The sequence below is a fragment of the Phascolarctos cinereus genome, unplaced genomic scaffold (assembly GCF_003287225.1).
Source record: "Phascolarctos cinereus isolate Bilbo 61053 unplaced genomic scaffold, phaCin_HiC Scaffold_726;HRSCAF=1367, whole genome shotgun sequence".
NCBI lineage: Eukaryota > Metazoa > Chordata > Mammalia > Diprotodontia > Phascolarctidae > Phascolarctos > Phascolarctos cinereus.
The window spans coordinates 381,050,483-381,074,846 of NW_027556098.1; the positions used below are offsets into that span (position 1 = coordinate 381,050,483).

General features: G+C 43.6%; 1 protein-coding gene across 5 annotated transcripts in view; it reads left to right on the forward strand.

Annotated features, from left to right (window-relative positions):
• Window positions 1-695: 695 nt before the first annotated feature.
• Window positions 696-24,364, forward strand: part of TMCO4 (transmembrane and coiled-coil domains 4) — a 113,076-nt gene continuing 89,407 nt past the window's right edge. The window contains exons 1-5 of one of the 5 annotated variants that reach the window (XM_020973122.2): window positions 705-822; window positions 2,745-2,769; window positions 12,022-12,199; window positions 14,849-15,023; window positions 15,960-15,987. In XM_020973122.2, the coding sequence (XP_020828781.1) occupies window positions 12,030-12,199; window positions 14,849-15,023; window positions 15,960-15,987 (373 nt within the window). In that variant the 5' untranslated portion in view covers window positions 705-822; window positions 2,745-2,769; window positions 12,022-12,029. Of the gene's footprint in view, window positions 823-2,744; window positions 2,770-12,021; window positions 12,200-14,848; window positions 15,024-15,959; window positions 15,988-24,364 lie in introns of all 5 variants that reach the window. The other 4 variants (XR_002321802.2, XR_002321801.2, XR_013482533.1 and 1 more) reach the window with 4 other exon arrangements.

Here is a 24,364-nt window from a genome sequence, read left to right on the forward strand (position 1 = left end):
CGAATTCAAATATGACCTCAGACTCTTCCTAGCTTTGAATCCTTGGGCAAATCCCTTTCGCTCTGCCTGTTTCCTCATCACGTGTAAAATGGAGGTGATAATAACACCTACCTCCCGGGATTGTTGGGAGAATAAAATCAGATAATACTTGTGGAGTGCTTTGCAAACCTTCAAGAGTTATGTAAACGCTAGCTCTTATCATTGGTTGGATATTAGGGGCACTTAACCGTAGACTGATATTAGGATCCTCCAATGCATAGCATTAGACCCAGCCAATCAGAAGTACCCTAGGGACCATACTTGCCTGTGAAGTTGAAGGATGAAGAGCGATTTCCCAGAGCGTTTATAAGGACTCCATTAGGGTTGTCTTTTCTTCCTCTCACACTTGAAATCCCTTGTTTGCTTTCACAGACCTCCCAAATGCTGGGGTGTCTCCCCACCCAGACTCTAAGCTCAAGAGGCTACTTCCTTTTTGTCTGTCCAGCATCACACGTTGCTGGATGACAAAGCCGGACTCGAACCGGAGCCGAGGCTCAGAGGGGGCTGGTCCTCTTCTGCTCTCCGAGCATCTTTTGAGCATCCCTCTGCCTTCCGTGGCTGGGCGAGGCAGCTCGGGACAAGCCGGTGCATGCCGGCGGCCCGCCGAGGTGGCGTCATCCGCCCGCCCCGGGGTGGGCTGGCTCTCGGCAGCGGTTCTGGGACTCTAGGGGAGAAGGAAGAGGAGGAGGAGAAGGAGCAGAAGGAGGAGGGACCAAGGCTGGCTGCCTGGGCGGAGGGGGGCGGGAAGGAGCCCGGGACGCGGCCACCGGGGCCACTGCACGGGTAAGGCTGAGCGCAGGGCGGGAGGGGGCTTGGGGCTGCCCCCCGCGGGGCCTTGGAGTCACATTCCTGTCTGTATGTCCCCTGGAGCTCAGGTTACCTTGTCCTTGAACTCTCCTCCCCTTTCCACGACTGAGTGCTTTGCTCTCTTCCCCGGGGCCCCGGAGGGTGAGTGTGGACTCTCCCCCAATTTCCCCATCTTCCCTCCGTCCTCCGCCAGTGTGCCCGGAGACCCTAACCCCCAGCCCTTTGGCCCCTTTACAGCTGGGACCTTTGTGCTGTTCCTAAACTCCACCCCCAGCCCCGGCACAAACTTCCGCGCTCCAGATCCGCCCCGCACCATGCGCTCTTCTTCTCCACTTCTGCCTCCTCCCATGTGCTCCCAGCCCTCCCCCGAGGCACCTCAAGACCCTTGACCCGACCCCCTCCTCGGGAGCGGCTCCTCCTTAGGGTGGAGGGGGCCACCCCCTCACCTGTGCCTGGTTCTTCAGCCCATTTTGTTACTGCTGTTCAGTCTTGTCAGCTGACCCCAACGGCCTTAAATCCGTGAGTGGCTGGAGCTAAAGAAGCGGAGCTAAAGACCGGAGAGTCAGGATCCAAACAGAAGCTTAATTAATTTCAGAGTAAAGGTGATATCATCCAGAGCACTAAGGATTATTGTTATGCCAAGCCCAGGGCACAGCCTGCTTGCTAGGCCTTAGCTCTGGTAAACAAGGTATCTCCAAATATTTTGACAGTCACTGTACTCTTAGTAACCCCATGTACCATATGGTCAATGGCATTTTCTTGGCAAAGTGGTTTGCCATGTCCTTCTCGAGTGGATTAAAGCAGAGAGGTTAACTAAATTGAGGCTAGATTCGAACTCAGTGAGTTCCAGCGCTCTATCCACTGAACCACCTATCTGCCTCGTTCAACCCTTAACCACCTCCAGATTAGAGGCAGCAAAGTTATACTGCCCTAAGTCAGGAAGTAATGACATCTAACCAGCTTCCTGGAAACAGCTAAGTAAAATTGCCCTAAGTTGAAGGATAGTAAAGCTGAGAGGGCCCTTAGAACACAGAGTGTCAGAGCTGGGAGGGCCCTTAGAACACAGAATGTCAGAGCTGGGAGGGCCCTTAAGGACACAGGATGTCAGAGCCTGGGAAGGGCCTTAGAGCACACAAAGTCAGAGCTGGGAGGGCCCTTGGAATACAGAATGTCAGATCTGGGAGGGGCCTGAAAACATGAAATGGCAGAACTGAGAGGAATCTTAGATATTCTAGATCAGCCCCCTCACTTTGTAGATTAGGAAAATAAGACTCACAGAGGAAGAATGACATATCCAAGGTCACATACTAAGTTAGTAAAAGAACTAGCTTAACTTTTCTTTTTCAGTGTAGATAACAACAAAGAAATCTGAGAAATGTCCTTTAAAATAGGATTGACACAGACTGTTCATCAAACAGGTAACTGCTATATTAGGAAACTGAGGCAGACATAGATTAAATGGCTTGCCCAGGGTCACATAACTAATAAGGTCTGAGATCCCAGGTCTTTCTGACTTCAGAGAAAGTGCTCTACCCACTGTGCTACCCATCTGCCTCTTTACATTAAAAAAAAAAAGGCTAAGGCTGGACTGGTAATTGGGCCATCCAGATTTGCAAAGGTCATTGACTAAACTTGGTGGAGAGGGAAGCTTTAAAAATAAAAATATTGGTAAGGAATAATTTAGAGACTTCAGTTGTTAAATTGGAAATATTTCTAAATACTCCCAAGCTTGGGAGTCTAAGTTGGGGAAGGAGGGGCAAGGCAGAGAGCTCAGGTCATAGCCTAGTGATTAGGTGGGACTGAGCCCCAGGTCACCAGGTTACCCTTGGGTAGACTCCTGACTTTTCTCTCTTCTTACTGTCGTATTTGTGCATTCCCTGCCCATGGGGTGAGAGCAGAGTGGACCCACGTCAAAACTAGAGAGTGAGTAAAGTTCATTTTTCATACCTCCAACCTACCCTTCCCCCACTTATGGTGCCCCCTCAGCTACCCCAGGTCATCTTCAGCTCCCTTTCTTCCTTTCAATACTTTCAATACTGTCAGATCTCTTCTCAGTAAAGGACCTGACAAATTCATTTGCTTTTTCTTCAGTACTTCAAGGATCTTTGTCAGGAGGAGGAAGACCCTCTACCCATGCAGAGAGCAGCCTCCCCCCACACTTGATAGGTGGCTTTTGAGAGTTGCCATCGACAAAAAATTGTCTCTCCCTCCCCCCCATGTGATGAGCCTCCTTAACCTTAGCTAAGCTGGTCCTTGGGTAGCAGACATTATATCATTAGCTTCCTACTTTAAATCCTTTCCGGTATCATAGGACCTACCATGGTGAAGCATCAGAAAAAGATGCGATTATAGGATTTCATTTTTTAAAAATTCATTAAAAAAAAAAAGCCCTTCCCATTGAGTCACGTTTTAATGGGGACCAAGGGTTAAGCCAAAAGAATAAAGCTCAAGCATTGACAGATAGGGGAGATGTTTGGGTGATAACCATCTATACAACTCTACCTCTAATTCTCAACAGAGAGTCTCGTCTCAAACTTTACTGAGCAAATAAAGACTATCTGGCCTGAGCTACCTCTCCTCCCTCTGTTCTATAACCTCGATAAACCCCAACAGCATCCCGGATACTCTTCTCATTTGCTCAGTCTCTGATGAAGAGAGAACCCTTTTCCTCATAAAGGATAAGCCTTCTAATGCCCTTGATCCTATCCTCTCCTGTCCCCTTCTCAAGTTTGCTCATTCCATCATCCTTACCACCACCACCACCATCACCACCATCACTTTCCATTCCAATCTACTGGCTTCTTTTCTGCCTTCCTACAAACATACTCTAATCTCCTCCATCCTTAAAAAAACAAAACAACACCCTTCACTTGACCTTGAAAGGCATTCTTTCTACTGGCTTATACCTCCCCTCCCTTTTATCAGGATCCTAGGAAAAACCCTCCAGCTAATTTGTTTCCTTTTCCCCTCCTCTGATTCAGTTCTCAGCCCTTTGCAGTCTGGCTTCTGACCACATACCCTGTCTGAAACTACTCTCTAGTGTTACTAACAGTCTCTTAATTACTGAATCCATTGGCCTTTCCTCCATCCTCATTCTTAATTGGCTCTGCAGTATTTCACTTGGCTGTATTGAAGATAGAGGGAGGCTTTCTGTGGTGTTTTAAAGGGGAAGTGTACTATAGTGGGAAGAGAATTGGACTTAGGAAGAGTCAGAAAATATACTTCTGGTCTTGGCTTTGACACACATTGCCCTGAATTAATCCCCTAATCTCTCTGACCTTCAGTTTCCTTATCTATAAAATGGGGAAATAATAACTTGCACTTTCAATTTCCATAGGGTTATTATTGAGGAAAGGAGTTAATAAACTTAAATATAATAAATAATAATAAACATGAAAAATGTGATTTATTGCTTTTTAATTGGATGAAATCCTTTTGTATTAGCCACAGTGATTTTTGCCAGAGGTAGAAGGGGAGCCCTCTTGTTGGAGGCAACAGATTATAGCAGAAAGTAGTAGTGGTTCTAAAGGTGGAGGACCTGGGTTCAAATCTTTACTCTTATGATGATTGCCCAGCACTTTAGATAGGGCAGGTCCCTAAGCCTCAGTTTCCTCATCTGTAAAATGAAAGGGTTGGAGTTAGTGACCTCTGAAGCCTTTTCCAGATCTTGCTCTATGGTCCTTCCACCTTCTGTAAGCCCCATGGTCCAATTCTTCTCTAAGAATGAAATGGAGATGGTACATCCTGCTGCACTGTGCCTAGGAAAAGAGAAATGAATGATCAAGCGGGATAATGTCTGGGTAAGTATGAAATAACAAGGGTGAGAAGTGGAAGAGAATTGTGAGGGAGAAGATGAAGCCAGGATCATTAGATGCTGGATTTGGTGGGAGCTCAGTGGTTGTCCAGTCCAGGCCAAATTTTTGTACTCATGACTCATGTTGCTACTCAGCCATTTGCATTTTGGGCTCCAGGCCTATGGGCCAGTTATTTTTTTTTAATTAATACATTCATTTGTTTATTTATTTTTAGTTTTCAACATTCACTTCTATAAGATTTTGAGTTCTAAATTTTCTCCCCCTCCTTCCCCTCTCCCTTCCCCAAGACAGCAAGCAATCTGATGTAGGCTATACATGTATAATCATATTAAACATATCTCTGTATTAGTCATGTTGTAAAAAAAGAATCAGAACAAAAGGGGAAAACCATGAGAAAAAAAAAGAGAGAGAGAGAGAGAGAGAAAATAGTATACATCAATCTGCATTCAGACTTCATAGTTCTTTCTCTGGATGTGGATAACATCTATCATGAGTCTTTTGGAATTATCCTGGATCACTGTATTGTTAAGAAGACCTAAGTCGGTCATAATTGATCACTGCACAATGTTGCTGTTACTGTGTACAGTGTTCTTCTGGTTCTGCCCACTTCACTCAGAGCATCTGTTCATATAAGGCTTTCCAGGTTTTTCTGAAATCCTCCTCCTCATCATCATTTCTTATGGAACAATAGTACTCCATTACATTTATATGCCAAAGCTTGTTCAGCCATTCCTCAATTGATGGGCATCTCCTCAATTTCTAATTCTTTGCCACCTCAAAAAGAGCTGCTATAAATATTTTTGCATATGTGGGTCCTTTTCCCTTTTTCATGATCTCTTTGTGTGTATTGCTGGATCAAAGAGGGTATGCACAGTTTTATAGCCCTTTGGGCATAGTTCCAAATTGCTGTCCAGAATGGATCAGTTCACAACTCCACCAATAATGCATAGAATAATTCCAGTTTTCCCACATCTTCTCCATCGTTTATCATTTTCCTGTTTTGTCATGTTAGCCAATCTGATAGGTGTAAGGTGGTACCTTAGAGTTATTTTGATATGCATTTCTCTGGTCAGTAGTGATGTAGAGCATTTTTTTTTTGCATGAATATAGGTAGCTTTAATTTCTTCATCTGAAAACTATCTACTCGTATCCTTTGACCATTTATCAATTGAGGAATGACTAGTATTCTTATAAATTTGACTCAGTTCTCTATGTATTTTAGAAATGAGGCCTTTATCAGAAACACTGGTTGTAAAAATTGTTCCCCAGCTTTCTGCTTCCCTTCTAATCTTGGTTGCATTGGCTTTGTTTGTGCAAAAACTTCTTAATTTAATATAATTAAAATTATCCATTTTCATTTCATAATGTTCTCTATCTCCTATTTGGTCATAAATTCTTCCCTTCTCCATAGATCTGACAAGTAAACTATTCCTTGCTCTCCTAATTTGCTTATGGTATCACTCTTTATGTCTAAATTGGGTACCCATTTTGACCTTATCTTAGTATATGGTGTAAGATGTTGGTCTGCGCCTAGTTTCTGCCATACTATTTTCCAGTTTTCCAGCAGTTTTTGTCAAATAGTGAGTTCTTATCCTAGAAGTTGGAGTCTTTGGGGTTATCAAACAGGTTACTATAGTCATTGACTACTGTATCTTGTATACCAACCTATTCCACTGATCCACCACTCTATTTCTTAGCCAATACCAAGTAGTTTTGATGATTGCTGCCTTATAATACAGTTTTAGATCTGATACAGCTCAACCACCTTCCTTTGCATTTCTTTTCATCAATTCCCTTGATATTCTTGAACTTTTGTTCTTCCAGATGCATTTCATTATTATTTTTTCTAGTTCTATAAAATAATTTTTGGTAGTTTGATTGGTATGGCACTGAATAAGTAAATTAATTTAGGTAGAATTGTCATTATATTATATTAGCTCAGCTTACCCATGAGCAATTGATATTTTTCCAGTTATTTAGATCTGACTTTATTTGTGTGAAAAGTTTTTGTAATTGTGCTCACATAGTTCCTGGGCTTGTCTTGGCAAGTAGACTCCCAAATATTTTATACTGTCTACAGTTACTTTAAATGGAATTTCTCTATCTCTTGCTGCTGAGCTTTGTTGGTAATATATAGAAATGCCAATGATTTATGTGGGTTTATTTTATATCCTGTGGGCTAGTTCTAAACTGCAGGGTTGTTTTACTCTGTTAGCACACTTCCAGGTGTGCTGGATAGCTAGTGTCAACTAGCATTTATTAAGCACTGCTATGTGCCAGGCACTGTGCTAAGCACTGGGGATACAAAGAAAGGCAAAAGACAGTCCCTGCCCGCAAGGAGCTCACAATCTAATGAGGGAGACAACATGCAAAAACCATCGTACAGGGGCAGCTAGGTGGCGCAGTAGATAGAGCACCGGGCCGGGATTCAGGAGGACCTGAGTTAAAATCCGGCCTCAGACACATAACACTTACTAGCTGTGTGACCCTGGGCAAGTCACTTAACCCCATTGCCTAGCCAAAAACAAAAAAAAACACATTGTGCAAATAAGACATGTACAGGATGAATTGGGGGTTTAAGGAGGACTGGGAAAGGCTCTTGCAGAACCTTTTTAACTGAAACTTGAAGGAATCCAGGGAAGTCACAAGACGGAAATGAGACGCTCCAGGCATAGATGCTTGAGGGAGCGATCTAACTGCAAAGGATCCCACATTCTCAAAGTTGGAAAGGACCTCAGAAATCATCTAGCCTCTCCCGTTCCTGAATCAATCAGTTGATCACTCAAGCATTTATTAAGCACCTGTGATGTGCTAGACACTGTTCTGAGGATTTGTTCAGTCGTGTCTGGTTCTCCATGACCCCATTTGGGGTTTTCTTGGCAAAGATACTGGAGTGGTGAGGCAAACAGGTTAAGTGACTTGCCCAGCATTACCCAGCTAGTAAGAATCTGAAGCTGGATTTGAACTCAGGGAGATGAATATTACTGACTTCAAGCCTGGCGCTCTATCCACTGCACCACCTAGCTGCCCATACTCTGGGGATACAGAGGCAAAAACAAGGCATATCCTGCCAGTAAGGACTTACATCCTATCAGGAAAACAACAAACATATAAACAAGTAAACACAAAATACAAATAAGTAGATTCAAAGTAATTACTTCTGTCAGAGGGTTGGGTACCAGTAGCTGAAGGGAGTCAAAAAAGGCTTCATGTAGGAAGTGATGCTTCCTTGAAAGAAGGAACAGATTCTAAGAGGCAAGGGTGCATTAAAGAAAGAGGGCATTCCAGGCATGACAGACAGCCTCTAAAGGGCATGGAGGAATACTCTTGGGGAAATGAAATGTTGAGTGTCAAATGGGCTAGTTCAACTGTAATGAAGAGTGATAGCTCTGAATCCATGGGAGCTGATGAAATCACTAATGAAAAGACAGTAGAGAGAGGGGGCCAAGGAGAGAACCTTGGGGAACACCCACTTAAGGGGATAAGATGGAGAAGATCACGCAGCAAAGGGGACTGAGAGGGAGCAATCAGTCCAATAGGAGGAGAGCCCCACAAAAGAGCAGTATTACAGAAGCCCAGAGAATAGAGCATATCTGGCAGGGGAGGGTGGTCAACAGTGTCATATGTTCTAGAGAGGTCAAGAAGAATGAGAAAGGCCATTAGATTTGGCAATAAAGAGGTCCCTGGTAACTTTGGAGAGGGCCGTTTCAGTTGAGTAATGAAACCGTACACCAGATTACAAAGCAGTTGCGAAATGAGAGGAGAGGAAGAGACAGTGAGAGAGGTAATTGTTGTTTTTTAATGGATTCAGCTGAGAAATGGAGGACTCTAATGACTGGTAACATTTTCCTTTCATTGACCTAAAATAGACCTCTCTGCTCCAGATCCTACCCTTACTGAAGTAGTCTAATCATTCATACATAGCCTTTCAAATCTTTGAAGACAACTCTCATGTTCTCCAATCAATCTGGGGTGAGATGAGCCACATCTTATTTCCTTCAGATCCAACCCTCTCCTGTAATTGCACCAGTCTGGGGCAGACCCAGGATGAACCCTTCCAACATTTATACTGGACTTTTGAGGGGACAGAGGGAGGAATGAAGGGGAGTGCAAAGTTTACATAGCCCATCTCGGGCCTTCCAAAAGAGACTGGCTGTTACCTTAAATCTTCATAGGGCTGCCATGTTTAAAATGGGGATGGAATTATTTTTGTTTTTGCTCCAGTTCAGTAACTCAATTATCTGAAGACCTTTGGGTTTATCAGTTAAGCTGTTACCATGGAAACACAGTAGGATGCCAGAAATAACTGGCTGCATTTGAATTTCTAGCTCAATTTGTTAAGCTGGAGACCCAATGATGAGATTCTGAAATGGGATTCAGGGCTCTTTGAAGATGCTAGTGAGAAGAATGCAGATCCTCTGGGATTTAATTTTTTTTTTTACTTTTCTCACTGTAAATCACAATCCTTAGAATCTCAGTCCTGAGTGTAAAACACATGGTTCATTGAATGAATGCCTAATCACGGAAGGAGGTAGAAATCAGGCTACTTTTTGGACTCATCCTTGGAACCCAGGTTGAAAAGGCTTCTGCAATCTTGCGAATGCTGTTCCTACAGAACCATAGGGTATTAGGGTTGGAAGGATTGGAAGGGACTTAAGAACACAGAATGTCAGAGCTGAGAGGGCCCTTAGAACACAGGGTGTCAGAGCTGGGAGGGCTCTTAGAACACAGTATGTCAGGGCTGAGAGGGCCCTTAGAGCACAGGATGTCAGAGCTGGGAGGGCCTTTAGAACACAGGATGTCAGAGCTGGGAGGGCCCTTAGAACATAAATGTCAGAGCTGGGAAGGATCTTGGAGACCCTCTAATCTAACCTCATTTTTCAGATGAAAAAACTGAGGTCCAGAGAAATGAAGAGAGAAGCTTATTACATAGTAGAAGCCTAAAAGTAAGGCAACTCCAGTACCTGGTGGGTGCACTGTGCACAGAGTGTGTGCTCCATCCGTGTTGACAGATTCATTTGAGCTCTATCAGTGAAGTCCAGGACCTGTTTGCAGACTCCTATGCAGACTTCTCCACTTGGCAGTCAAGGCCCTGCACAGTCATGCCCTGATTTTCCTTTCAAGCTTTGTGCCCGACTGCTTCCCTCGGAGAAGGGAATGGTTTCAATCAGTCAACAAGTGTGTCTTAAGCACCTGTTATGTGCTGGGCGTTGCGCTAGGTGCTAGACCAAATATAAAGAATGGAACAATCCCTGCTGTCAGTGATCTGCTGTTATAATGAGGGAGACAACAGAGTATAATCTAAGTCAATTCAAAATCTACATGCGGTGAATAAATGCAAGATAAATAGGTTAATTTGGGCAAAGTGTACAAGCATGAGAGGGTGAAGAGAATGCTGCCTTAGCCTTAGTGTCTCCCCACTCCCTCCTGGCTTCTGTAACCTTGGACAGCTCATTTAACAATTCTGAGTCTATTTCTTCCCATGCAAAAGGGGAGTCATAGTTCTAGAGCTGAAAGGACCTTCAAGTTCATCCAGGCCAATCTCTTCATTTTACAGATGGTATCAGACAGGTAGGCAGCTCACCGGATAGAGTGCTGGACGTGGAGTCAGGAAGATCTGAATTCAAATCCAGCCATAGACCCTTGCTTAAATATGTGATCCTGGGTAAATTAACCATTCTCTGCCTCAGTTTTCTCATCTGTAAAATGTGGACAGTAATAGCACCTACCTCCCAGGGTTGTTGTACAAAATAAAATGAGATAACATTTGTAAAGCACTTTGCAAACCAGGAACGTCACATAAATGCTTACTATTGTTATTAAGAAACCAAGGGCCCGGAGAAGCTAAATGACTTACCCAAGGCCACATGGATAGTAGCAGAGCTGGAATTTGAACCTAAGACCTCTGACTACAAGTCCCACCTCATGAAATTGTCATGAGGAGAGTGTTTTATAAACCTTAAAGGGCTATAGAAATAGGAACTATTTATTAGGAGAGAATAAGTAGAATACAAGCTCTGAGGTAAGGGACCGTCATTTTTTGGTCATTTTTATAAGCCCAGTGCCTTATGGTCTTTGCTTAAAATTTTTCTTTTTTTTTCCCCTGTGGAGGCTTCTTTATTCTGTGGTAAATGCTGCTGGTGAACATACACAACATGGAAAAATTCACTTTCACACACAATCTGGAAACATTTAGGTCTGTAAAACAGGTTCAACATAATTGAAACAGGCCTGCAGATTTTCAAGTATTATAAATAATTTTTGTCTCTCTGAAGATTAGAATTGTCCTACGGCTTATTATTTTCCAGGGCAAACAAATGTTTTCTTTTGACTGTCAAGATACATAACAAAATGAGGACAGGTGAGAAAAGCCACCTTATGCTTTTTCTGAGTCCGTACTTGTGATTTCAGCATTTTAAGGGAACTCTCAGGATAGAAGTTTCCTCTACTAATGAGAATTTGCTAACATCTTTTTTACTTCTGGTCTTAGAGAGTTGCTTAGGAAGCTAAGAAGTTGGGGGCGGCTAGGTGGTGCAGTGGATAGAGCACTGGCCCTAGAGTCAGGAGGACCTGAGTTCAAATCCAATCTCAGACACTTGACACTTACTAGCTCTGGGACGCTGGGCAGGTCACTTAACCCTGATTGCCTCACCAGAAAGAAAAAAAAAACAATAGGATGCTAAGAGGTTAAATGACCTCTTAGGGGAGGCAGTGCAGAAATACTGCTGGGTTTGAAGTCTGAGAACTTGTTTTCAAATTCCACTTTTGCTACTTATCATCTATTTGATTTGGGGCCAGTCGTCACCCAGGCTTCAATTTCTTTACTGAGAAAATGAGCAAAGTTGAACTAGGTAATTTCTAAGGTCTCTTACAGCTTTAAAACTGTAATCCCTTGCCTGTAATCCCCAGCTAGTATGTGTCGAGGGTAAGAGTTGAACCCAGGTCTTCTTGATTCCAAGGCTGGCCCTTTACCTACTACCTCTTGCTGTCTCTCACTTGACACATGTTTGTTGAAGTGAATATATATATATATATATATATATATATATGTGTATACACACACACACACACACACATATGTATGTATGTATATATGTGTATATGTATATATATGTGTATATATATGTGTATATATATGTATATATATGGTACATATGTGGTTCCCATCCTCCAAGGACTCAGATCCTTTTCACATATTTTGTTTCTTTTTTATCTACATATCTCTGAGCAAAGGCCATGTAGTCAGAACAGGAACCCAGGCCCTCTGTTCCAGGCTCTGTTCATTTCAAGGAATCTTGATACAAAGAATTTTCCTGTGCTTCTTGGTAACATGTGCTGCATTGGGTTTCTTTTATGGCAGGTTCAAAGATGGCAACCCCAGAGGGGCAGGGCCAAAGGGCTGGGAGGCATCCCGAGCCGGCCAGAGAAGCAGAGCCACATCTGTCCACAGGCAAGGACCTGGAAGAAGCAAGCCGTTTTGCCTATGCCGCTCTCTGCGGGATGTCCCTGGCGTGGCTGTTTCCAGAACCAGAACAGAGGTGGCTATTTTGACTTAGAATCATGGAATACGAGATTTTGAAATCTGGGGAGGACCTTGGAATGTAGAATGTCAGAGCTAGAAGGGACCTTAGAACAGAGAATGTCAGAGCTAGAAGGCACCTTAGAACAGAGAATGTCAAAGCTGGGACGGCCCTTGGAACACAGAATGTCAGAGATCGAGTCCAATTTCCTTGTTCAATGCATGTGTCATCTCTGCAATGTCCTCAGGCCAGGGATTAGAAAGGATTTCCCAATATAGGGAACATCGTGTTTCATTAGGCTCTCTCTTTCCCACATGAAGACTCTCTCTCAGCAGGTCTGTCATCATATCTAATTACCCTCTTTTCTTGCCAAGATGCATATTGACTGATTTTTTTTTTTAGAATAGTTTTGGGGCTTTGTCAATGAAATATTTTGCAGGGCACAATTGTTTAGATAGACAGTCCTAGCAAGGACACTTTGTCTCCTTAGTAAGGAATGAAACATCTAGGAAGGGATCAGATATCATTTTGGAGTCACCCTTCTTTTCCCACCACCCTTCATCCGTACCACCATCCTGGGTTTTTGCCTCTCCAAATTTGTCCAGGGAACAAGGCCCAATGGTTGCTAATCCTCTTGTTGGCTTTTAGGATTTAGACTCTCAGAACTGGAAGCAACCTTAGAAATTCACTAGTCTGGGAGTATCTAAGTTTTTCCACTAGTGAAAAATTGGAAGTCCCTACATGTAGACTGAGGCAGCTAGATTGCTCTGTGGATAGAGTGACAGGCCTGGAGTCAGGTACACCTGAATTCAAATCCATCCTCAGACACTTACTAGCTGTGTGACCCTGGGCAAGTCACTTAATCTCTTTTTGCCTTAATCCACTGGAGAAGGAAATAACAAACCACTCCAGTATCTTTGTAAAGAAAATCTATGAAAAGTATTGGTGTGCCATGGTCATAGAGAGTGGGACACAACTGAAAAACTGAACAAAAGTGTGGATTACCTGAATTTAATTATATGATTAATGACGTTGAGCTTTGAATATGACAACAGATAGAAGTGAGCCTTCTAGTCTGATACCTGGGTCAGTTCCAATGGCAGCACTGGACTAGAGCTTAGGCCCTTGTGGCCTACTAATTCATGCTGTTGTTCAGTCATTTTCAGTTGTGTCTCCCTCTTCGTGACCCCATTTAGGGTTTTCTTGGCAAAGATACTAGAATGGTTTGCCATTTCCTTCTCCAGCCCATTTTACAGATGAGGAAACTGAGGCAAATGGTTACGTGACTTGCCAGAGTCACACAGCTAGGAAATATCTGAGGCCAGATTTGAACTCAGGAAAATGAGTCTTTCTGAATCTAAGCCTAGCAGTCTATACACTGTACCATCTAGTTGCCCCTACTGAATTCATGCATGATAACTGAATTATGGAAAAATAAAAAATAATTTTTGGCTACAAATTGTATGTAACTTGCATGTTCAGGGTGTTCAGGATGGAATCCGACATATAATCATAAACCGTAAATTTGTGGAAGGTCTAGTGAAGTGGCTTAAGTTTCCTGAAACAGGTCTGAGTGGCATATTTTTGGAAGAACATAGGTGGGTTGGGCTGTGTCCTGGAGGGAGGTGACCAGGAGATGCCTGGAGACCATAGCATTCAAAGTTTAGTTGGAACAGCAAGCCTAGAGAAGACAAGACTGTCATGTATGGGAGGCCTTGGAGGGGTGGGTGGGAGAAGCAGAGGTCAATTTGGCCTCAATGCTGTGTAAGATATTTCCTGACAGATGGAGCTGTCCAGGAGTAGAGTGGGTTACTTCAGGAGGTGGTTCACACTGGAGATATTTGGGTGGATTCCGGGTGACCACATGTCAGGGATGTTAAAGAGAGAATTCTTGGTTGAATGTAAATTGGATTGGGTAACTTCTGAGGTCTTTTATAGCTCTTAGATTCTGTGGTTCTATATGACTGTGCAAGTTATGTGACCTCTCTGCCTCAGTTTCTTCATCTGTGGAATGGGAGTAAGAATCTTTTCACTACCTACTATACAGGGATGTTGCAAGGAAAACACTTTCTAAAACTTTAAAGCTCTATGGAAAATGAGAGTTATTATTAATTTTATAGAAATGGAAACTGAGGCATAGAGAAGGAAAGTGACTTGTCCAGGATCACCCAGTAAGTTCAGGGTAGAGCCAGGACTTAAACTTAACACTTGTGACTCACAAAGTTAGTGCTTTGAGCATCTAGGTGGCACAGCAGACCTGGAATCAGGGAGGCCTGAGTTCAAATCCAGCCTCAGACATTTCCTAGATGTATGATCCTGAGCAAATCACTTTACCACTGTCTGATTCAGTTTCCTCATCTGTAAAATAAGGGTAATATTAGCATCTGCCTCTCAGGGATATTGTAAGGATCAAATGAGATACTATTTATAAAGCGCTTTGCAAACTCTAAAAAGCTATATAAATGTAGCTATTATTGTTGTTGTTGGATTATCATAATTAAGTTTGTGATTTATTAGCCACTTAGTAAAAGTTTTACTAAAATGAGATTTTGAAATTGCCTGTGGATTTCATTTATCCCAGTTCTTCCCAATGTTGGATAATCAGGAGCTAGAATTAGGAGAGAGGAAAGCAGAAGTCTTTGTGTCTGAAATAATTTTGTCTTTCAGCTCCTTTAGGATGCAATTTGTGGAAACCCTAGTGAAATGGCTGGAGTTACCAGAAACAGTCCTCCCCTCCATGGTGGCCTTTGCTGATGGCCTGGGAGGAGAAGAGGAGGCCACATTTGCAGAAATTTTATTGAAGGATCCAGTCTTGAAGAATGATCCGCTGGTGATTACGCAGGTACCCAGACCCCTGGTCAGGGATGAATGAAATAGAAAATGAAATCTTTTTTTACAGCCAGCCTGGAAATGGTTTTGCAGGACTAGGAGTGCAACAGACTCCAGCATCTATAAAATGTACCTCTAGTACATTCAGCTCTGACATTCTGTGCCCTAAGGGCCCTCTCAGCTCTGCCATTCTGTGTTCTAAGGGCCCTCCCAGCTCTGACATCCTGTGCTCTAAGGGCCCTCCCAGCTCTGACATCCTGTGTTCTGAGGGCCCTCCCAGCTCTGACATCCTGTGTTCTGAGGGCCCTCCCAGCTCTGACATCCTGTGCTCTAAGGGCCCTCCCAGCTCTGACATCCTGTGTTCTAAGGACCCTCCCAGCTCTGACATCCTGTGTTCTAAGGGCCCTCCCAGCTCTGACATTCTGTGTTCTAAGGGCTCTCTCAGCTCTGACATTCTGTGTTCTAAATGCCCTCCCTGCTCTGATGTTCTGCATTCTAAGGCTGCTCCCAGCTCTGATATTCTATGCTTTATCATTTTTATCCTGTACTCACTCCTCTTCCTGAAGGAACTACTTCAGGACTGGGCTACACTTGAGGAACATGGATCTTTGGCAGTATATTGAATACCTCTGAGTAAGTTATCCAAACTCTTTGAGCTTTCTCCTTATCTGTGAAATAGACAGGCACTCAAAGACATTGAGACAATGTAAAAGAGGGTAAGAGGCGATGTTTGCCCAATGAGATGGCAGTGAACTTGGACACACCCTTCCCTTCTCTGTGCCTCAGTTTCCCCATCTGTTAAATGAAAAAGTTGGACTAGGTGACCTCTAAAGTTCCTTCAAGGGCTAGTGGTCTGTGTTCTAAAGTCTCCTCCAAGTAACAGCTTGAATCATAATAGGATTTTAATCATTGATTCTATATAAATCCCTAATTTCCTTTTGTTTCCTAGGATCTTCTGACCTTCTCCCTCAGGAATGGTAAGTTTATTTCCTAAGTCTTATTTTTAAAAAATGGGGCGGGGGGGGCACCCTCTTAGTTCTAGGGCCAATACTCATAAAATCATAGATTTAGAATTAGAGGTTTGGGCTTACTCATAACTTCCAGTCTTTAATAGTGAGACAGACTTCTTTGTGTAGAAGGGAGCCCCCAGTTTCCTCATCTGTAAAATTAAGAGGTTGGAGGTTATGGTTGCTAAGGCACCTTCTAGTGCTGGATTGGTGAGCCTATATGTCGGCTACTGTGGTGGCCATTGGTGATACAAAATAAAACAAAAACAAAAATCCTGAAGAAATCCCAGATCCTAGGATAGAGTTTGTGTCCAGGCCATGATTGGTACTCAGATCTCTCAACTGCAAGGGGTCAGCTCTACTGTAGCTCTACTGTAGCAGCCTCTATTATAGACAATGGCCCCTCTTAGATCGACTCCAGCCCTTCCCCCTCCATGTAGCCACATGTTCTCCCAGCACGTGTATGCAGGCATCACAAAGAGGAAGTAGGACACGTTAAATGAACTTCAGGCCCAGAAGCTTCATCTACAAGAATAACTAAGTGTCCTATGTGTGTCTCCAAGTGTGAGTGATCATTCTCTCATATCTAGATAATATCAATATAAATTCTGATAACATCTGTGAGGTGTTCCAGGTTAATCTGATGGCCCTGTGATAATGAGGAGTTAGGGATTCAGTAGCCTGAGATTGCTAACTGCAGGTTAGGAAACATATTTTGGTAAGGTAATCATTTGACACAAATCAGCGACAGGAAGGGTCACAGAATGCCACAGCTGAAAGGGACCTTAGAATATAGAAAGTCAGAGCTGGAAGAGGCCTTAGAACATAAGATGTCCTAGTTGGAAAGGATCTGATTAAAATATAGAATGTTACAGGGACCTCAGAACTAGAAAGGACTTTAGAACGTAGGATATCAAGGCGAGGAAGGACCCTTAGAACACAGAATGTCAAAACTAATAGAGTATTTAGAACAGAATGTCAGAGCTGGAATGGTCTTTAGAATACAGAATGTCAGAGTTGGGAGGGACCTTAGAGCACAGAATGTCAGAGGTGGGAAGGCCCTTAAAACATAGAATGACAGAACTGGGAGGGCCCTTAGAACAAGGAATGTTGGAGTTGGAAACATTTTTTGAACATAGAATGTCAGAACTAGGAGGATTCTTAGAACATAGAATGTCAGAGCTGGGAGGGGCCTTAGAACACAAAATGTCAAAGCTAGTAGAGTATTTAGAACAGAATATCAGAGCTGGAAGGGCCCTTAGAACATAGAAAGTCAAAGTTGGGAGGGCCCTTTGAACCCAGAATGTTGGAGCTGAGAGGACCCTTAGAACACAGAATGACAGAGCTGAGAGAGCTCTTAGAATGCAGAATGTTGGAGCTGGAAATGTTGTTTGAGCATAGAATGTCATGTCTAGAAGGGGCTTTGGTCCCTATTCACCTCCCTCATTTATAGGTGAGGAAGCTGCAGGCCAGGAAGGCAGTGGCAGGCCTGTCAGCAGAATTCTGGGCTGCCCTAAAACCATCCTGATCCCCCTTTTAGGGGGCCCAGGCTCCTGCTTCCTTATCTGTGCTTTTTAAAAGCTCTGGCAATGAACCGTGGCCCCCTTCCTCCTCCCATTGAAAACAATACCCTGCAGAACCTGTTCCATGAAATTTCCCTGGGCACTTTTAGGAATATAACCAGGAAGAAGGGTAGGGTTGAACTGGCCAGGAGAAACTCCCTGCTTTGTTGAGAGGGTGAGCTTCATGACCAAGGAGCTTTGCTGAATTTCTAACAGCAGGTGTGTATCTAGTGTTAGCTCAGAACCACAGAAACTTCCCTTGTGAGACATTCCTTCCGTGTTTGGGGAGCCCATATGGCTCCCCAGAGCAGAATCTGGACTTCTTTCCATTCTGTTTTGGCCCCCGGCTGTCACTGAGGATAAATTTGGACCACATTAACTAGCTAGGAGAGCCCAGCTCTGGGTCCCAAGGAGTCTGGCACCTGGGTTCCAGAACTTCCTGCCAGAGATGAAATGCCATCTAGACAAGTCCCTGTGGAAAGGAAGGGATGGGCAACTTGTGTAAAAGGGAGAAGGAGGGGGAAAGCTGGGATTTGTTTTCCTTCTGGCTGATCTGCTTATCTAAAAGATACATTTAACAAAAGCCTCTGGAATTTTAACTAAAAGTATTGCTAAATCCAATCTTTCCCCTAAGTAAGAGATAGTCAAGGGAGAGGGAAGAAAAGGGATAAGCATTTATTATTAAGTACCTACTTTGTGCCAGGCACTTTACACATATCATCGCATTTGATCTTCACAACAGACGAGGAGATAGGTGCTATTATTATTCCCATTTTGGGGAAACTGAGACAGGCCTCTAGAGGTTAAGTGACTTGCCCAGGGTCATACAGCTAATGTCTAGGCCAGATTTGAACTCAGATCTTTCCAGACTCCAGGACCAGCACTCCATCTACTGTGACACCTAACTGCCTCTTTGTTCCCTACATGTTTGCCCCTCCACACATTTCTTCTCTGTGTGCACTGATGGTATATGTATTTTTGCATATGTACGTGCATATTTCCCTGCATATTCGTGCACATGTATGTCTGTGTATACACACATACGCACATGTGCATATACATATGTATGTATTCATGCATATTTTTGTATACAGGCATTGATGGTGTGTGTATTCGTAAGTATTGGGCAGGGGGAAGGAGTCTATTACTTCTTTGTCTTATTTTTCCGTTTACTAAATGTTTCTGCTTTGAAAAAGAAATGAGATTTAGGGGAAGGGTTACATTAGAAAATGTGAGTGATATAAAAACAAAAGCTATTGATGAGAATAAAAGATATTTGGGAGGATTCCCAGGGCCATCCTAGGCAGCTAGAGGGTGTGGTGGGTAGATCCACTGGGCCTGAGTTCAAATCCTGCCTCAGATGCGTATCAGCTGTGTGACCCTGAACAAGTCACTCAACCCTGTTTGCCTCAGTTTCCTCATCTGTAAAATGGAGATAATAACAGCACCCACCTCATAGGATTGTTGTGAGGATCAAATGAGATCATAATATATGCAAAGTATTCTGTTTACTATAAACTATTATGACTTTTATCTATTTTTAGAAGGGATTATTACTCAGGTATTGGTTGACCTCAGGTATTGGCTTCTAGGGTCCTGTCCAGCTCCTAGATTATGTAATTCTGTGATCTCCAAGGGGCGATGTAGGATAGTAGAAAGAACACAGGCCTGAGGATCAGGAGAACTCAGTTCTCTTCCTGGCTTACTCACCAATCCTATGTGTGACTTGGGCACAAAACTTTCCCTCTCAGAGCCTGCTTCCCACTAGGAAATGAGGATATTGGACCAGAAAGCCCTGATGTCTCTTCTCTCTCTCTAGCATTCTGTGTTTCAGGTTCACAGAGTCTAAAGCTGTGAGTAGTAAGCTCCTTGAAGATAGGAGCTCTAGTCTTTATGTCCCTAGCACCTAGGAAGGGGTCATGTATACCACAGGCACTTAATAAATGCTTGTTGAATCAGAGATGCCTCAGAGGTCATCTTCACTTACAGCCCCAGAGGATCAAAGGTCCCTTCTGTAGGTTCTGTTTGTATACATGAGGAAACCGAGGGCCACAGAGGTTAAATGACTGCCCAGGGTCACCCAGGTAGATAGTAAGCAGTTAGGAAGCCATGGCCCTATGATTCCAAATCTAGTGCTCATACCACTGCACCATGTTATCTTCTCTAGCTCCTAACATTCTGTGTCCCTCCCAGTTCTGACATCTTGTGTTCTAAGGCCCCTCCCAGCTCTGACATCTTGTGTTCTAAGGCCCCTCCCATCTTTGACATTTTAGGTTCTAAGGGCCCTTCCCAGGTCTGACACTCTGTGTTCTAAGGACCCTCCCAGCTCTGACATCCTGTGTTCTAAGGGTCCTCCCAGCTCTGACATCTTGTGTTCTACGGGCCCTCCCAGCTCTGACATTCTCTGTTCTAAGAGCCCTCTAAATTCTTTACCCTTACTCAGGTGGTAAGCATTCTTTCTTTCTTTCTAGTTCTTTTGGAAATCCTTCCCAGAACAAGGACCAGACTATCTCTTAAGGTCACTTGCATCTCTGCAACTTTGAAGCCTTCAATCTTTCATGAATTCACTTTCATTCTTTAAATAACTTTGAAAGTTCAAGGTCTAAGGTGCTTGAAAATATTCCCTGACAAAGCTCTGCCCTTCCAGCCTTGGACTTAACTTTGAGCCCCATGGGTTATGGGGCATCTTTGCTCATCTAATCCCTACTGAAGGTCAATTAAATATTAAACTAGGCTCCTGAGAGGAAGTGGATTTCCCTGGGGCCTGGGGGAGTATGGAGAAAAGAAGGGCAGTCATGAGAATGTGGCTTGTGATGAGCATGACTTATCTCTTAGACACAATGCCATTCCCCATTTGATAAGTGGTCAAAGGAGGGGCAGCTAGGTGGTGCACTGGCCCTGGAGTCAGGAGGACCTGAGTTCAAATATGGCCTTACACCAAACACTTGACATTTACTAACTGTGTGACCCTGGGCAAGTCGTTTAACCCCAATTAACTAAAAATAAAATAAATAAATAAAAATAATCAATGTATAAATGGTCAAAGGATATGAACAGGCAGTTTTCCAGAGAATAAATCCAAGCTATCAATAGCTGTATAAAGAGATGCTCTAAATCACTAATTATTAGGGGAAATCAAATTAAAACAACTCTGAAATTCTACCTCACACTCCTCAAATTGGCAAAGTTGGCAGAAAAAGAAAACAACAAATACTAGAGAAGCCATGGAAGAACGAGCATATTGATGCCCTATGGGCAGAAGTGGGAAATGGTCCAGCCATTCTGGAAAGCATTTTGTATCCCCAGAGCTATTAAATTGCGCATATCCTTTGACCCAGAAATACACAGCTAGGTCCAAAGAGATTTTTAAAAAGAGGAAAAGGACCCACATGTACAAAAATATTTATAGCAGCTCTTTTTGTGGTGGCAAAGAATTGGAAATTGAGAGGATACCCATCCACTGGGGAATGGCTGAGCAAGTTGTGGTATATGAATGTAATGGAATACTATTGTGCTGTAAGGAATGAGGAAGGAGAGAAACCTGGAGAGACCTGTATGAACTGTTGAAGAGTGAAGTGAACAGAACAATTTATACAATAACAACAGTATTTTTAAGGCAAATAACTTTGGAAGACTTAAGAATTCTGATCAACACAATAACCAGCTGTAATTCTGGAGGTCTCATATTGATGTCACCTGCCTCCTGAAGGATTCAAGGGGCTGACTGAGACTTTTTATTTTTTTTAGCATGGCCAATTCAGGAATTTTTAACAGGCCAATGCAATGTTGTTTTGCTCAACGATGTTGTAGTGTTCTCAGTGGGGTTAGAGGAGAGCAGGAAGGAAGAAGAGAGAGCAGACTTTGATTGAAAAATAAATAAATACATGAAAAATAAAATCACGGTAACAAAAGAAGAGGGCCCTGTGGCCTGTACTGTGACCTGGAGTTCGTGCTTAGCAGCCACAAGGGAGGCCAGAGTTCTGACAGGAGAGTTGGAGAAGCTTGTGTCATCCCTTGTCTGTAAGCGTTTGCTCTTTTCAGATGCCCTTGGTAACCCAGCTCTGACTTAATAACTGCTTCTATTTCTGGGGCCAGTTTATAAAGTTAGGCGGTACTAACATTATTATCCCCATTTAACAGATAAGGGAGCTGAAGTCCTATCTGGGCTCATGCTCTTCCCGCCCCATCACAATGCCTCTCTAAGCCTTTAATTGCATAGGCTCATTTAACCTAGATCTCCAGGTGGACTCTGGCTTGGTTGGAATTCCAAGAAGCTTTCCTGTAGCAGCCCTTAACCCTTTTTGTGTCCTGGATCCCTGTGACAATTCTGTGACCCCTTCTTGGAATAAGTTAAACATTTAAAATAAAACCCATAGGATTAGAATGGAAACCAATTCTATTGAAATACAGTTCTCAAAATATTCTTAAAATATTGATAAAATTAAACTAAATAAATAAAATTAATGAAAATTTTCAAAATATTTTAAAAACAAGTTTGCAGACTCCAGGTTAACAGATTAATCTCAGTTACCTCTAGGATCTTTAGAATTAGCATTTCAGAGTGGGGAGAGATGATAGGCCAATTAGGCCCTCTAGGTCCTCAAGTGCAGCCCTGTAAATGAATCCAAACTTCACAGAACAAATCCCCTTAATAAAAGGATTTGTTCTGTAAAACTTGGACTCAAGGCCCCCAAGGATCTAGAAGACCACATGTAGCCCTCTAGGTCCTCAAGTGCAGCCCTGCGACTGAATCCAAACTTCACAGAACAAATCCCTGTAAAATTTGGAGTCAGAAGGCCACCCCCAAGGACCTAGAAGGCCACATATGGCCTCGAGGCCAAAGGTTCCCCACCCCTGCTCCTACTCCTACCCAACCAGAATCCCCTGTAGACCATCCCAACAGCCATATTTCTTCTTCCATATGTAATGCTCTTTACTTGAATACAAGCCAACATGTCAGCCAACGTATCAATTAGTAAACATTTATTAAGCACCTTCTCTGGGCCAGGTGCTGAGCTCAGTGAAAGGAATACAAAAACAGCCATGAAACAGTCCCCAGGTGAGAGTTCTCTTTTCTATGCTAACCCTTCTCAGTTCTTGATCCAGAGCTGAAAGTTTCCTCAGGGTCTATCTAGTCCATTTTACAGTTGAGAAAATGGAGGTCACATAACTTGCCTAAGGTCACACAGGTGGCAAGTGGGGATTGGAACCCAGGCCCTCTGAATCCAGATCCTCATGTGGCTTGAACTTGAGACCTCGGGCTGGTCACTGGATCTCTCTGGGCCTCAGTTTCCTCATCTTCAAAAGAAGGGATTGGATAGGTGGCCTCCAAACTCGTTCCAGCCTTTAGTCTGTGACTCTGACGGATTGAAGAAACTAGGAATGTTTATCCTAGCACAGAAACTCCTCCTAGGAACATTCCACAGCCTATCTGTGACCTTCCTAAACTGTAGTTGGTGCCCAGAGCTCGATACAACACTCTAGCTGTACACAGTGCCTGACACACAGCAGGCACCTTATAAATGTTGATTGATCAGACTAAGGCAATAGGCACCCACTGTCCTCCTAGGTTGTCTCCAGCTGCCAGTTTATAAGCCTCAAAGCTCCTTGTGACGTGAAACGCCCCTGATCCCTTAAAATGTCCGCTGTCTACCTTAAAGTCCTGATTTTTTGTGCTTTCCCTAAGTCCTAAATGCTCTTAGCTCTCCCCTCCCTCTTAGTATTGGCAGTATGAGAAGCACCTTGTCAGGTGGTGCAGGAAGACCCGAGCTCCAGTCTAGTCTCACGTACTAGCTGTGTGATTCTGATGAAGTCACTCAACCTCTGTCTGCCTCATGAGTAAATTGGGGATAATCATAGCACTCCCAGGGTTTTTGTGAGGATCTAATGAGATAACCTTAGCATGCTGTATAAATGTTCGATATTATTGTTGTTATTATGACCATTGCTTCCCGATTCAGCCTACCCCAATGCTGGAGCATTTGAAGCGTTACCTGTGGGGCTGACATCCCAGTGTCTTGCACTTCAGAGGCTCTTGGAAAATCTTAATCGATGGTGTGCATCTTGGCCGATATTCCATCCAGCTTAGTCACCATAACCTTGATCAATGACACCTGTATGAATGGCTATTAATAATTCTCATCAACTAATGACAGCTGCCGAAGGTTGTTTCAATCTCGTTAGTGCTGATTATCTCCTGCTTCTGATACCAGCTGTTGACTCAAAAGGAGCCGCCGTGGCTGACCTGGTAACCGGCAGGGAAGAGGGGTCTGACCCTCAGCACGTAGCCTCTCGGCTGGTTACGGTCTGGTTAATACAGGTCTGGGGAGGCATGAGAAGGGTGTGCCTGGGTGAGGGAGCAAAGCCAGGCAGGGAGTAGGCCCAAGTCTCCCAGCCTCTTCGGGGGTCTTCTTCCTTTCCTGCCCCTCTTTGTCTTACTCAGGCTTTCCTCCTGGCCCTCACTTATCCAGGCAGGGCTGTTGGAGAGGAGACAGGAACCCTTGCTGACCTTCTTCATCCAGCTTCGGGATGGACAACTCCATTTCTCCTCTTATTGAACCAGAGAGCTATGGCTCACAGTCTCCCCCTATAAATGGGGATAAGAATATTTGTACTGCCCAGCCGGGTGAGGAAAGCATCTTGTGTATCTCTAGGTCCTATAAAAATGTGGGTTCTTTGAGCAAGAAATAGTAACTAGTAACGTAACTTCCGGTGGGATTGAGCATAGATCATGGGCCCTCTGCCCAGTTCCTTAAGGTGCCTGTTCTCTTGGAGTTAAGGTTTCT